Raw genomic sequence first — 14,103 nt, forward strand, 5'->3', positions numbered from 1 at the left:
TTCCCCTCTTAACCTAAACCTGTGCCCTCTAGTTCTGGACTCCCCCACCCCAGGGAAAAGACTTTGTCTATTTATCCTATCTATGCCCCTCATAATTTTGTAAACCTCTGTAAGGTCACCCCTCAGCCCCCAACGCTCCAGGGAAAACAGCCCCAGCCTGTTCAGCCTCTCCCTGTAGCTCAAATCCTCCGACCCTGGCAACATCCTTGTAAATCTTTTCTGAACCCTTTCAAGTTTCACAACATCTTTCCAATAGGAAGGAGACCAGAATTGCACGCAATATTCCAACAGGTGCCTAACCAATGTCCTGTACACCTGCAACATGACTTCCCAACTCCTGTACTCAATACTCTGACCAATAAATGAAAGCATACCAAACACCTTCTTCACGTCCTTACCATTAAGCTCTCACACACTTTAAATTTTTCCACAAATGTTTGCAGTTGAACTCACTCTGCCCCTTCCTCCCCACTATGTAGTTTAAAATCCCTATCTACGGCCTTATTTATGTGATTTTACAGGTCTCGGATTCAGGTGGCACCTGTCCACCTGGAACAGCTCTTTCCTTCCCCTATTCTGGTACAAATGTCCCCTGAATTCAAACCCATTTCCCCTACACTAATCACCATCCCCTACTCAACCATTACCACCAAATCAGGGGATCAACCCTGGTTCAATGGAGGGTGCAGGAGGACATGGCAGGAACAACATCAGACATACCTAAAAATGAGGTGTCAACCTGGTGACGCTATCAAACAGGATTACTTGTGTATCAAGCAGCATTAACAGCAAGTGATAGACAGAGCCAAGTGATCCCACAACCAATGAATCAATTTGAAGTTTGGCAGTGCTGCCACATCCAGTTGTGAATGGTGGGGGGAAATTAAATAACTCACTGGAGGAGGAGACTCCATAACTATCCCCATCCTCAATGATGGAGGAGCCCAGCCCAGATGAGGCTGATGCATTCACAACAATCTTCAGTCAGAAGTGCTGAGTGGATGATCCATCTCAGCCTCTGCCAGTGATCCCCAGCATCACAGACACCAGTCTCCAGCCAATTCAATTCACTTCACATAATGTCAAGAAACAGCTGGGGACACTGAATACTGCAAAGGAAATGGGCCCTGATAACATTCCAGTAATAGTACTGAAAATGTATGCTCCAGAACTTGCCGTTCCCCTAGCCAAGCTGTTTTAGTACAGTTACAGCTGGCATCTACCCAACAATGTGGAAAATTGCCCACATATATCTTGTATAGAAAAAGCAGGACAAGCCACCCCAAACAATTCCCGTCCCATCAGTCTACTCTCCATCATCAGTGAAGTGATGGAAGGAGTCACCAACAGCGCTATTAAGCTCTCCAACTACTGTCAGCCATGTTCTGCAGCATTAGCCATGGGCAGCCATTAGCCATTTTGTGTTGCTCAGTCATGGGCTTCTCTAACAGGCCAGATAGCTTCTTTCTGATATACCTCATGATCCTTTGGTCAGTACAGGAGAAAGTTATATCTTTGGTGGAGGTCCTCATAGTGGAGGCAACCAAGTATTTAAAGATGCCTGTTTCAAAGGAATGCTCATTAAAGGTGGATAAACCCCCAGGACCTGATCAGGTGTACCGAGAACTCTGTGGGAAGCTAAAGAAGTGATTGCTGGGCCTCTTGCTGAGATATTTGTACCATCGATAGTCACAGATGAGGTGCTGGAAAACTGGAGGTTGGCAAACGTGGTGCCACTGTTTAAGAAGGGCAGTAAAGACAGGCCAGGGAACTATAGACCGGTGAGCCTGACCTCAGTGGTGGAGGGAATCCTGAGGGACAAGATATACAAGTATTTGGAAAGGCAAGGACTGATTAGGGATAGTCAGCATGGCTTTGTGGGTGGGAAATCATGTCTCACAAACTTGATTGAGTTTTTTGAAGAAGTAACAAAGAGGATTGATGAAGGCAGAGCAGTAGATGTGAGCTATATGGACTTCAGTAAGGCTTTCGACAACATTCCCCTTGCTCTTTAGCAAGGTTAGGTCTCATGGAATACTGGGAGAACTAGCCATTTGGAACCTTGCTTCAAGGTAGAAGACAGAGGGTGGTGGTGGAGGGTTGTTTTTCTGACTGGAGGCCTGTGTCCAGTGGAGTGCCACAAGGATCGGTGCTGGGTCCTCTACTTTTCATCGTTTACATAAACGATTTGGATGCGAGCATAAGAGGAATAGTTAACAAGTTTGCAGATGACACCAAAATTGGAGATGTAGTGGACAGCGAAGAGGGTTACCTCAGATTACAACAGGATCTGGACCAGATGGGCCAATGGGCTGCGAAGTGGCAGATGGTGCTGTATTTTGGGAAAGCAAATCTTAGCAGGACTTATACACTTAATGGTAAGGTCCTAGGGAGTGTTGCTGAACAAAGGTGCCTTGGAGTGCAGGTTCATAGCTCCTTGAAAGTGGAGTCACAGGTAGATAGGATAGTGAAGAAGGCGTTTGGTATGCTTTCCTTTATTGGTCAGAGTATTGAGTACAGGAGTTGGGAGGTCATGTTGTGGCTGTACAGGACATTGGTTAGGCCACTGTTGGAATATTGCGTGCAATTCTGGTCTCCTTCTTATCGGAAGGAAGTTATGAAACTTGAAAGGGTTCAGAAAAGATCTACAAAGATATTGCCATGTTTGAAGGATTTGAGCTATGGGGAGAGATTGAATAGGCTGGGGCTGTTTTCCATGGAGCGTCGGAGGCTGAGGGGTGACCTTATAGAGGTTTATAAAATCATGAGGGGCATGGATAGGATAAATAGACAAGATCTAGATTTAGGGTGAGAGGGGAAAGATATAAAAGAGACCTAAGGGACAACGTTTTCAGGCAGAGGGTGGTACGTGTATAGAATGAACTGCCAGAGAATGTGGTGGAGGCTGGTACAATTGCAACATTTAAAAGGCATCTGTATATGAATAGGAAGGGTTTGGAGGGACATGGGCCGGGTGCTGGCAGGTGGGACTAGATTGGGTTGGGATATCTGATCAGCATAAACGAGATGGATCGAAGGGTCTGTTTCTGTGCTGTACATCTCTATGACTCTATGATTAGGGAGTGTCAGTGAGTACCTGTCTAATTTTGATGAATTATTTTCTCCCTGCACAGGTGTGGTATTCAAATCACATCAGGATCTCTGTGACTCTGGAGGGAAAGGATTTAATACTGGACCTTGAGCAGAATAGGTATGTGAGTATTTCACTGCAGACTGGAGAATTCTGGGTTTCTGTTAAACTCTCCCTGAGCAATCTGTGGGGGTATGGAGTCAGACCAAATGTTTCAATTCAATCAAGGTTTTCTCAGTCACAAAACAAATCCTCCAACCCTGTAAAGATTTACAAGGACGTTGCCAGAGTTGGAGGATCTGAGCTACAGGGAGAGGCTGAACAGGCTGGGGCTGTTTTCCCTGAGGGGTGACCTTATAGAGGTTTACAAAATTATGAGGGGCATGGATAGGATAAATAGACAAAGTCTTTTCCCTGGGGTCAGGGAGTCCAGAACTAGAGGGCATAGGTTTAGGGTGAGAGGGGAAAGATATAAGAGACCTAAGAGGCAACATTTTCACACAGAGTGTGGTACGTGTATGGAATGAGCTGCCAGAGGAAGTGGTGGAGGCTGGTACAATTACAACATTTAAGAGGCATTTGGATGGGTATATGAATAGGAAGGGTTTGGAGGGATATGGGCCGGGTGCTGGCAGGTGGGACTAGATTGGGTTGGGATATCTGGTCGGCATGGACAGGTTGGACCGAAGGGTCTGTTTCCGTGCTGTACATCTCTATGACTCTATGACATCCCTCCCCTATAAATGTGGGGACTTGGGCCTATCCTTTCTCATGTTGCCTCTCCTGGGATATTTTCCCACCTTGTCCGATTCCTCTGATGCAGCGTCAGATTTCGGGGGTGAGTACTGGACCAGAGCCAGCCTCTTGCACCCAGAGTATCTCGGAAGAAATTCATATTCTTCTTCAGGTGCTCAAGGCATCAAGGCTGTGACATTCAACGTGTCCACCTCAGAATCCAAGGATTCTTTGACGTTGGACAGAGGGGGTGGATCCATGACTCTGACAGCCTTTCTGTCTGTTCTGAGGGGCTTCTGCTCTGTTTGCGAGTTTGCAGCTTTCATGTGGTCCGTGCGCTTGTACACAGCTACCTCTCCTCCACGAATCTTGCACGTCACACGGACCTGAACTTGTGTAACCACGCCTCTTACTTACGCTACTTCTGTGGTTTTGGCACCACACTTTATCGTCTGAAGTAAAGGAGGAGTTTTGTGTCTGGCATTGGCATTACTGATGCTGTTTCACCACCGTCTCCCAGGAAATCCGGGAAGATCCGTTTTAGTCTGGTACAGAGTCTTCTTTCTGTTAACAACTCTGCTGGAACTATCCCAGTCACTGTCTAAGGAGTGGTTAGCTAATCAAACAGGAACCAGATCAGCTTGCCATTGAGTGAAGCTGTAGGTGGTATCTTTAAGCCTGCCTTCAGACTTTGGGCTGCTCTTCCCACCAGACCAATGCACGATGGATGGTATGGTATTGTTCTTGGGGGAAAGTGAGCATGCAGGTGCTGGAGATTGGAATTAAAGACTGTGGTGCTGGAAAAGCACAGCAGGTCAGGCTGTGTCAGAGGAGCAGGAGAGTCACCTTTTCAGGCATAAGCTCTTCATCAGGGATGGTGAGGTTAACTCTTCTGCCCTCCGAATGCTGCCTGACAGTTTGTGCTGTTCTTACATGCTGAATGCCATTCGACTTAATACTCAAATTCCCAGCTGGTATATGATGGCCCGATGTCTGTGACCAACACTTCTGGGAGCCCATGTATTCCAAAAGATACTCAATAAAGTTTTCTATCACTGCTCCCGTGTTTGACGAATGAACTAACCACTTTGAGTGCGTGTCCACAATAACGAAGAATGTTGAGCCGATGAAAGGGCGAGCAGAGTCAGAATGTAACTGGGTGCAGGGTTTGTCTGGCCATTCCCACAAATGTGGGCGAGCTGCTGGTGGGAATCTTTGTTGGTGCTCTGGGCACTGTCCCACCAATTGGATGTTTGTATCTAATCCTGGCCACCCCAGGCTTAACACGTCCCCAGCATCTTCATCTCCAAAACCCCTGGAAGACTCTGGTGGCTCAGGGTAATCATCCTTACTCCCCATAATAAAATGCCCCCACCTTTGAGAATCCGGTCTCACCGGGAACATAGGTTTCAGTTCTGGTTTTAATGGTTCAGTTTTTGCATCCAAAGTCTGATTGCCAGCAATGACCATTGTGTATCCAAAAAGTTAAAATCCGGAATGGAGTTTTCCAGGAGAGGGACGACTGGTGGTGGACCTGTCAGCAGGAGGCTGCTCAAGGCAACCACATTTGCTACTGGGCCTCCCAGACGGTGTTCCAACTTATGCACATAGAATGAGAGCCCTGAAACTATGAGTGGCATGACCTTGTCTTTTTTGAGTAGTCCTAGCAGGGGCTTGTGGTATGTTGCCATTACAAATGTAATCTGTAAAGGTATTGGTAGAACTTACTTACTCCAAAGATGGCTGCCACACCTTCCTTCTCTATCTGGGTGTATTGTTGTTTGGCATCAGCCAAAGTCCAAGAAGCCTACACCATCAGGCGTTCCTCTCCACTGGGCCATGGGTGAGCCAACACCACCCCAATATTGTCTGGGGAGGCATCACATGTTAGCACTACAACGTTAGTATGGGATCATGGTGTGCCAACATCTTAGACAACAATAACCACTTCTTCATTTCCCTGAAGCCCACATCTTGGCTCAGACCATTTCCAAGGCTGACCCTTTTCCAATTTCAGGTGTAGGGATGCCAGGATGGAGGCCAGGGTGGGCATGAATTTTCAGTAATTATCCATCAATCTCAGGAAAAGCCTAAGCTCTGGTACAGATGTGAGAGGAGGGGCACCTTTGATTGCCCTCCCTTACCTTCCAACAACCCAGTCTTGTTTATTCTGTTGCCCAGGTCGGTCACTTGGGGCGCCTGGAACACACATGGTTCCTTTTTCAGGACATCGGTCTCCTTTGGAGAAACGTCTAAGCACTGTGTCCAAGTCCTCAATGTGCTCTTTATTGGTCTTCCCATCTATTAACGCATCATCCAGATTAGTGGCGAGCAGAGTCAGAGTCAGTTTTTCCTCGGAAAAACTGCACAGGGCCTGACGATACCCCAGACGGCAATCTTGTATTTTGGGCACAGACTCTAATGGGAATGAACTGGAGCTTACTTCTGGGAATCCTCATCGAACTGCAATTGCATGTCCACATGGCTGATGTATCGCCCATGAAGGACAGCCCCTACCCCCACAGCCCTGCGCCATCTTTGCTGATACATCCCCAATGCGAAGGAATAGGTATTTATCCAGCTTCAAGCAGTGGCCTAGTGGCCTACCATTTGTTTATGGCTCCCACACAATGAGCAGTCAAACTTCACCAGTACGATTGATGGTGCCCATTCAGCTAACTGTCCTGCTTTCATGGTTTCTTCATTTTCTAGCCTCCTGATTTCAGCCTCGACATAAGGCACATGGCACTGGGTGGGCCTTGTCGAATCTTGCAATTACTTCCTGATTGACCCACACGGTGGCCTGGTCTCCTCCGACAGGCCCCTGACCTTCCTGAAAACCCTCTGGGTATTTAATTCAGACTTCACTCAGGCAGCCCTTTGCAAATTGAAAAATGTTGAGCCCATCAAGGTGATTGCTTCGCAACCAATTTTGTCTCATCAGGATTGGGTCCAAGCCTTTTACTTCAAGATTAGATTCCATACAGTGTGGAAATAGGCCCTTTCAGCCCAACAAGTCCACACTGACTCTCCAAAGAGTAACCCACCCACCCAGACCCATTCCCCTCTGACTAATGCACCTTACACTATGGGCAATTTAGAATGGGCAATTTAGAATGGCCAATTTACCTGGCCTGCAGGTGGAAACCTATGCAGACACAGGGAGAATGTACAAACTCTACACAGACACTCGCCCAAGGCTGGAATCAAACCTGGGTCCCTGGCGCTGTCAGGCAGCAGTGCTAAACTGATGAAGGGCTTTTGCCTGAAACGTTGATTTCGCTGCTTGTTGGATGCTGCCTGAACTGCTGTGCTCTTCTAGCACCACTGATCCAGAATCTGGTTTCCAGCATCTGCAGTCATTGTTTTTACCTCAGTGCTAACCACTGAGCCACCGTGCCGCCCGAACTTCTCATATGAGACCAACTGAAATTGTATCCTTCATCTGTAAAGGTTCCCCTCTGCAAATTCGCAGTCTAACCAAGGTTTTACATTAACTTAGTGTTGGAGTCCAGAGCAAATTTTGTTAAAGACTGTTGTAATGGCTGCACTGGTATTGACACTTACTAGAATCAGGTGACCATTTAACCAGATGTTTATTTTAATTGGTTCTGATTTAGATATTGCTAAGCAATTTAAGTGTTCTAATCCTCCTATTGGTGGATTTTGCAGGTTGTGCACTCTCCTGAATACTCAATTTAACTCGAGTCCACATACTGGCAGGAACTACAATGGCTTCGGCCTGGATCTGAAAGAAAATGTTAACTGTTTGGCTGAGACTTAGCTTGGTTTTGGGGTTTTGCTATGGGCTGACCTAGAGTCTCTCTGGATCAGGGGTGCTGAAAGAGCACAGCAGTTCAGGCAGCATCCGAGGAGCAGGAGAAAAAAAAACCGACGTTTCAGGCAAAAGCCCTTCATCAGGAATATAGGCAGGGAGCCTGAAGGGTGGAGAGATAAGCTAGAGGAGGGTGGGGAGAAAGTAGCATAGAGTACAATGAGTGAGTGGGGGGGAGGGGATGAAGGTGATTGGTCAGGGAGGAGTGGGTGGAGTGGATAGGTGGAAAAGAAAGGCAGGTAGGACAAGTCATGGGGACAGTGCTGAGCTGGAAGGTTGGAGCTGAGGGAAGGGGAAATGAGGAAGCTGTTGAAGTCCACATTGATGCCCTGGGGTTGAAGTGTTTAGAGGCGGAAGATGAGGCGTTCTTCCTCCAGGCGTCTGGTGGTGAGGGAGCGGCAGTGAAGGAGGCCCAGGACCTCCATGTCCTCGGCAGTGTGGGAGGGGGAGTTGAAATGTTGGGCCACAGGGCGGTGTGGTTGATTGGTGAGGGTGTCTCGGAGATGTTCCCTAAAGTGCTCTGCTAGGAGGCGCCCAGTCTCCCCAATGTAGAGGAGACCGCGTCGGGAGTAACGGATACAATAAATGATATTGGTGGATGTGCAGGTAAAACTTTGATGGATGTGGAAGGCTCCATTAGGGCCTTGAATAGAGGTGAGACAGGAGGTGTGGGCACAGGTTTTACAGTTCTTGCAGTGGCAGGGGAAGGTGCCAGGATGGGAGGGTGGGCTGTTGGGGTCATGGACCTGACCAGGTAGTGATGGAGGGAACGGTCTTTGCGGAAAGGGGTGGGGAGGGAAATATATCCCTGGTGGTGGGTTCCGTTTGGAGGTGGCGGATGATTTGGTTTATGCGAAGGTTTATAGGGTGGAAGGTGAGCACTAGGGGCGCTCTGTCCTTGTTACGGTTTGTCAACATTTGAAATGTAATAGTGTTGGTGCTCAGAAATATTAGGCTCTTAACTGGAAAATCTGTGATTCCACAACCGGTCAGGAGAATTACTTTTTATTCTATTCAACAAATTACAAAACAGTTTACAATAAACATTTACAGCTGTACAAGAGACAACAATTTTACAAGGGAGAGGAGCAGCAAAGCTAGGCCCCAAACCCTACCGTTTGACCATTTTACAGGGAGATGAGGACAACCCTCAAATCCCAGTTCCACATTTAACAAGACAGTGACAATGACATTTGTACATTAAACAATAGTTACATACAGAAGTGCAGACAATACAGACCCAGCAAGCCCCCACCCCTCCCACCTTCTGACCACTAAGGCAGCCCACCCCTACCCACATTCCAGTTCAGTCCACCCCGTGCCCCTTCCAGTTCTCGGTCCACCCTCACACACCTTTTGACCACCTCTAGGACAGCCTGCCCTGGTACCCGCCTGGGGTGACAGCGGTTTGGACAGCCTACCCACCTTCTGGCTTCACTAACCACCCTCAGCACCTTTTGACCACCTCTGGGGCAGCCCGCCCCAGTACCTGCCCGGGGTGACAGCGCTGAGGACGGCTACCCGCCTTCTGGCTCTCAGTCTGTCCCTACGTACCATTGGGTTCTCACCCACCCTGTTGCACCTCTGACCAGTGGGCTATCCTAGCACACCTTTTGACCACCTCTAGGACAGCCTGTCCCAATTAGCCCTCATCGGGACGACAGCGCTCAGAACAGCCTACCCACCATCTGGCTCTCAGGGTGACTGGCATCAGGGTGGCCTACTCACCCTCTGGCTTTCAGGACAGCCTACCAACCTTCAGGTTCACAGGATGGCCTACCCACCTTCCAGCTCTCAGGGTGACACACGAGCCTCCCAACTCAAGGCCTGCCAGACCCAGGGACACAAGACAGTGCAGGTGATAGACCCAGGAAACACCACAAAAAAAGGGTCCTTTCTGGTACACAGTCCAAATTCATACACAAGAGTCTTCAAGATATAAAATCCATTGCCAGGAAGAGTCCACTCCAGTATACGATGTACATGGTTGGAAATGGACTCTGCAGTTTGGAGCGGACTCTGTTACTAAAAACAGAGTCCGCAACCAAGGGCAGAGTCCACTCCTGAAGGCAGCAAATGCACACCCCACAGCACAGTTGTTTAGTCTCCAGAGTCCTAGCCCAGCTTTGGAAAACCAGGCCCACTCACAGGAACAGTACATAGTACATAGTACAGGTGCAGTTAACTCACAGCAGTTTGGTCCACTCCTGAGGGAAAGTCTTCTCCCAAACTCCAGGATACAGCAACTGCTCACCTCCCAGCACACACACAGGTGTTCAATCTTCAGAGGCCCAGTCCCAGGCCTAGGCCTCCCCACAGGAACAGCTCCTCTGGTCAAATGTATGTCTTCCACAGGGCTCAGTCCAATCACCAATAAAAAGTGAAGATACATACAAAAAGCAAAGAAAACTGGAGTCCAAGGGCTAAGCCCTACCATAAAAGTAACATTGTCCTTTTCTCAAAAAAAGGAGAGAGAAAAGAGTAACAGGCTGTAACCAGCCAGTGAATCAACAATCCCCTAATGAGAACTGAGTTACACCTGAAACACATTCTGTGCATCAGGAGTTTAACAATCAGTCCTCACTAAGAGGAATACCAGTTAACAAACTGGCTAAGTAGTTCAGCCAGTTCAGGAATCAGGTTTCCCCTTCCAGAAAAAAAGGAACAGTAACATACTGACTATAACACCAGCCAGCACAGAGTCAGGCCCCCTAAACTGAGGGGGTGCTGAATCTCCTGTTTATTTTTTTATTTTATTAACCAAATTACAAAACAGTTTACAACAAACATTTACAGCTGTACAAGAGACAGCAATTTTACAAGGGAGGAGCAGCAGCAAAGCTAGGCCCCAAACCCTACCGTTTGACCATTTTACAGGGAGATGAGGACAAACCTCAAATCCCAGTTCCACATTTAACAAGACAGTGACAATGACATTTGTACATTAAACAAAACTGTTACATACAGAAGTTCAGACAATACAGACCCAGCAAGCACCCCCCCCTCCCACCTTCCGACCACTCTAAGGCAGCCCGCCCCTACCCACATTCCAGTTCAGTCCACCCCGTGCCCCTTCCAGTTCTCGGTCCGCCCTCACACACCTTTCGACCACCTCTAGGACAGCCCGCCCCGGTACCCACCCGGGGTGACAGCGGTTTGGACGGCCTACCCACCTTCCAGCTTCACTAACCACCCTCAGCACCTTTCGACCACCTCTGGGGCAGCCCGCCCTGGGTGACAGCGCTGAGGACGGCTACCCGCCTTCTGGCTCTCGGTCTGACCCTACGTACCATTGGGCTCTCACACACCCTGTTGCGCCTCCGACTAGTGGGCTATCCTAGCACACCTTTCGACCACCTCTAGGGCAGCCCGTCCCCTTCCCTGGGATGACAGCGTGTAGGGTAGCCCACAAGCCTTCCGGAACTCAGCCGCCCCTACGCGCCTTGTGGCTCTCGGCTGCCCTGACACCTTTCGACCCCCTCTAGGACAGCCCGTCCCGATTACCCCTTATCGGGACGACAGCACTCAGAACAGCCTACCCACCATCTGGCTCTCAGGGTGACTGGCATCAGGGTGGCCTACCCACCCTCTGGCTTTCAGGACAGCCTACCAACCTTCAGGTTTGCAGGATGGCCTACCCACCTTCCAGCTCTCGGGGTGACAGCTTTCAGGGCGACGCATGAGCCTCCCAACTCAACAAGGCCTGCCAGACCCAGGGACACACAAGACAGTGCAGGTGATAGATACAGGAAACACCACAATAAAAATAAGAGTCCTTTCTGGTACAGTCCAAATTCATACATTAGAGTCTTCAAGATATAGAATCCATTGCCAGGAAGAGTCCACTCCAGTATACGATGTATATGGTCTGAAATGAGTCCACTCCAAATTGCAGAGTCAGTTACTAAAAACAGAGTCCACAACCGAGGGCAGAGTCCACTCCTGAAGGCAGCAAATGCACACCCCACAGCACACAGGTGTTCAGTCTCCACAGAGTCCTGGCCCAGCCTTGGAAAACCAGGCCCACTCACAGGAACAGTACATTGTACAGGTGCAGTTAACTCACAGCAGTTTGGTCCACTCCTGAGGGAAAGGTGTTCTCCCAAACTCCAGGATACAGCAGCTGCTCACCTCCCAGCACACACACATGTTCAATCTCCAGAAGGCCCAGTCCCAGGGCTAGGCCTCCCCACAGGAACAGCTCCTCTGGTCAAATGTATGTCTTCCACAGGGCTCAGTCCAGCCACCAATAAAAAGTGAAAATACATACAAAAAGCAAAGAAAACTAGAGTCCAAGGGCTAAGCCCTACCATAAAAGTAACATTGTCCTTTTCTCAAAAAAAAAGGAGTGTAGGAAGAGAAAAGAGTAACACACAGGCTGGAACCAGCCACTGAATCAACAATCCCCTAATGAGAACTGAGTTACAACTGAAACGCATTCTGTGCATCAGGAGTTTAACAATCAGTCCTCACTAAGAGGAATACCAGTTAACAAACTGGCTAAGTAGTTCAGCCAGTTCAGGAATCAGGTTTCCCCTTCCAGAAAAAAGGAAGGAACAGTAACATACTGACTATAACACCAGCCAGCACAGAGTCAGGCCCCCTAAACTGAGGGGGTGCTGAATCTCCTGTTTATTTATTTTTTTTATTTTATTAAACAAATTACAAATTGGTTCAGTTCACAAGAAAACATTTACAGCTGTACAAGAGACAGCAATTTTACAAGGGAGAGGAGCAGCAAAGCTAGGCCCCAAACCCTACCGTTTGACCATTTTACAGGGAGATGAGGACAACCCTCAAATCCCAGTTCCACATTTAACAAGACAGTGACAATGACATTTGTACATTAAACAAAACAGTTACATACAGAAGTGCAGACAATACAGACCCAGCAAGCCCCCACCCTTCCCACCTTTCGACCACTCTAAGGCAGCCCGCCCCTACCCACCTTCTGGCTCTCGGTCCACCCCGTGCCCCTTCCAGTTCTCGGTCCGCCCTCACACACCTTTCGACCACCTCTAGGACAGTCCGCCCCGGTACCCGCCTGGGGTGACAGCGGTTTGGACGGCCTACCCACCTTCCGGCTTCACTAACCACCCTCTGCACCTTTCGACCACCTCTGGGGCAGCCCGCCCCGGTACCTGCCCGGGGTGACAGCGCTGAGGACGGCTACCCGCCTTCTGGCTCTCGGTCTGCCCCTGTATACCATTGGGCTCTCACACACCCTGTTGCGCCTCTGACTAGTGGGCTATCCTAGCACACCTTTCGACCACCTCTAGGGCAGCCCCTTCCCTGGGACGACAGCGTGTAGGGTAGCCCACAAGCCTTCCGGATCTCAGCCGCCCCTACGCTCCTTCTGGCTCTCAGCTGTTCTGACACCTTTCGACCACCTCTAGGACAGCCCGTCCCGATTACCCCGTATCGGGACGACAGCGCTCAGAACAGCCTACCCACCATCTGGCTCTCGGGGTGACACTCATCAGGGTGGCCTACTCACCCTCTGGCTTTCAGGACAGCCTACCAACCTTCAGGTTTGCAGGATGGCCTACCCACCTTCCAGCTCTCAGGGTGACAGCTTTCAGGGTGACGCATGAGCCTCCCAACTCATGACAAGGCCTGCCAGACCCAGGGACACAAGACACTGCAGGTGATAGTTACAGGAAACACCACAATTAAAAAAACAGAGTCCTTTCTGGTACACAGTTCAAATCCATACAAAGAGTCTTCAAGATATAAAATCCATTGCCAGAAAGAGTCCACTCCAGTATACGACGTGCGTGGTCAGAAATAGAGTCCATTCCAACCTGCAGAGTCCATTACTAAAAACAGAGTCCACAACCAAGGGCAGAGTCCACTCCTGAAGGCAGCAGATGAACATCCCACAGCACACAGGTGTTCAGTCTCCACAGAGTCCTGGCCCAGCCTTGGAGAGGCAGGCCCACTCACAGGAACAGTACATAGTACAGGTGCAGTTAACTCACAGCAGTTTGGTCCACTCTTGAGGGAAAGGTGTTCTCCCAAACTCCAGGATACAGCAACTGCTCACCTCCCAGCACACAGTGTTCAATCTTCAGGAGGCCCAGTCCCAGGGCTAGGCCTCCCCACAGGAACAGCTCCTCTGGTCAAATGTATGTCTTCCACAGGGCTCAGTCCAATCACCAATAAAAAGTGAAAATACATACAAAAAGCAAAGAAAACTAGAGTCCAAGGGCTAAGCCCTACCATAAAAGTAACATTGTCCTTTTCTCAAAAAAAAAAGGAGTGTAGGAAGAGAAAAGAGTAACACACAGGCTGGAACCAGCCACTGAATCAACAATCCCCTAATGAGAACTGAGTTACAACTGAAACGCATTCTGTGCATCAGGAGTTTAACAATCAGTCCTCACTAAGAGGAATACCAGTTAACAAACTGGCTAAGTAGTTCAGCCAGTTCAGGAATCAG

General features: G+C 49.0%; 1 protein-coding gene across 1 annotated transcript in view; it reads left to right on the plus strand.

Moving 5' to 3' along the window:
- LOC132817376 (disintegrin and metalloproteinase domain-containing protein 12-like) overlaps nucleotides 1-14,103 on the plus strand; it is a 183,893-nt gene that overhangs the window by 26,913 nt on the left and 142,877 nt on the right. The window contains exon 3 of the mRNA XM_060827794.1: nucleotides 3,135-3,211. Coding sequence (XP_060683777.1) covers nucleotides 3,135-3,211 — 77 coding nt within the window. The remainder of the gene's footprint in view (nucleotides 1-3,134; nucleotides 3,212-14,103) is intronic.

This window comes from Hemiscyllium ocellatum, chromosome 1 (assembly GCF_020745735.1).
Source record: "Hemiscyllium ocellatum isolate sHemOce1 chromosome 1, sHemOce1.pat.X.cur, whole genome shotgun sequence".
Classification (NCBI taxonomy): domain Eukaryota; kingdom Metazoa; phylum Chordata; class Chondrichthyes; order Orectolobiformes; family Hemiscylliidae; genus Hemiscyllium; species Hemiscyllium ocellatum.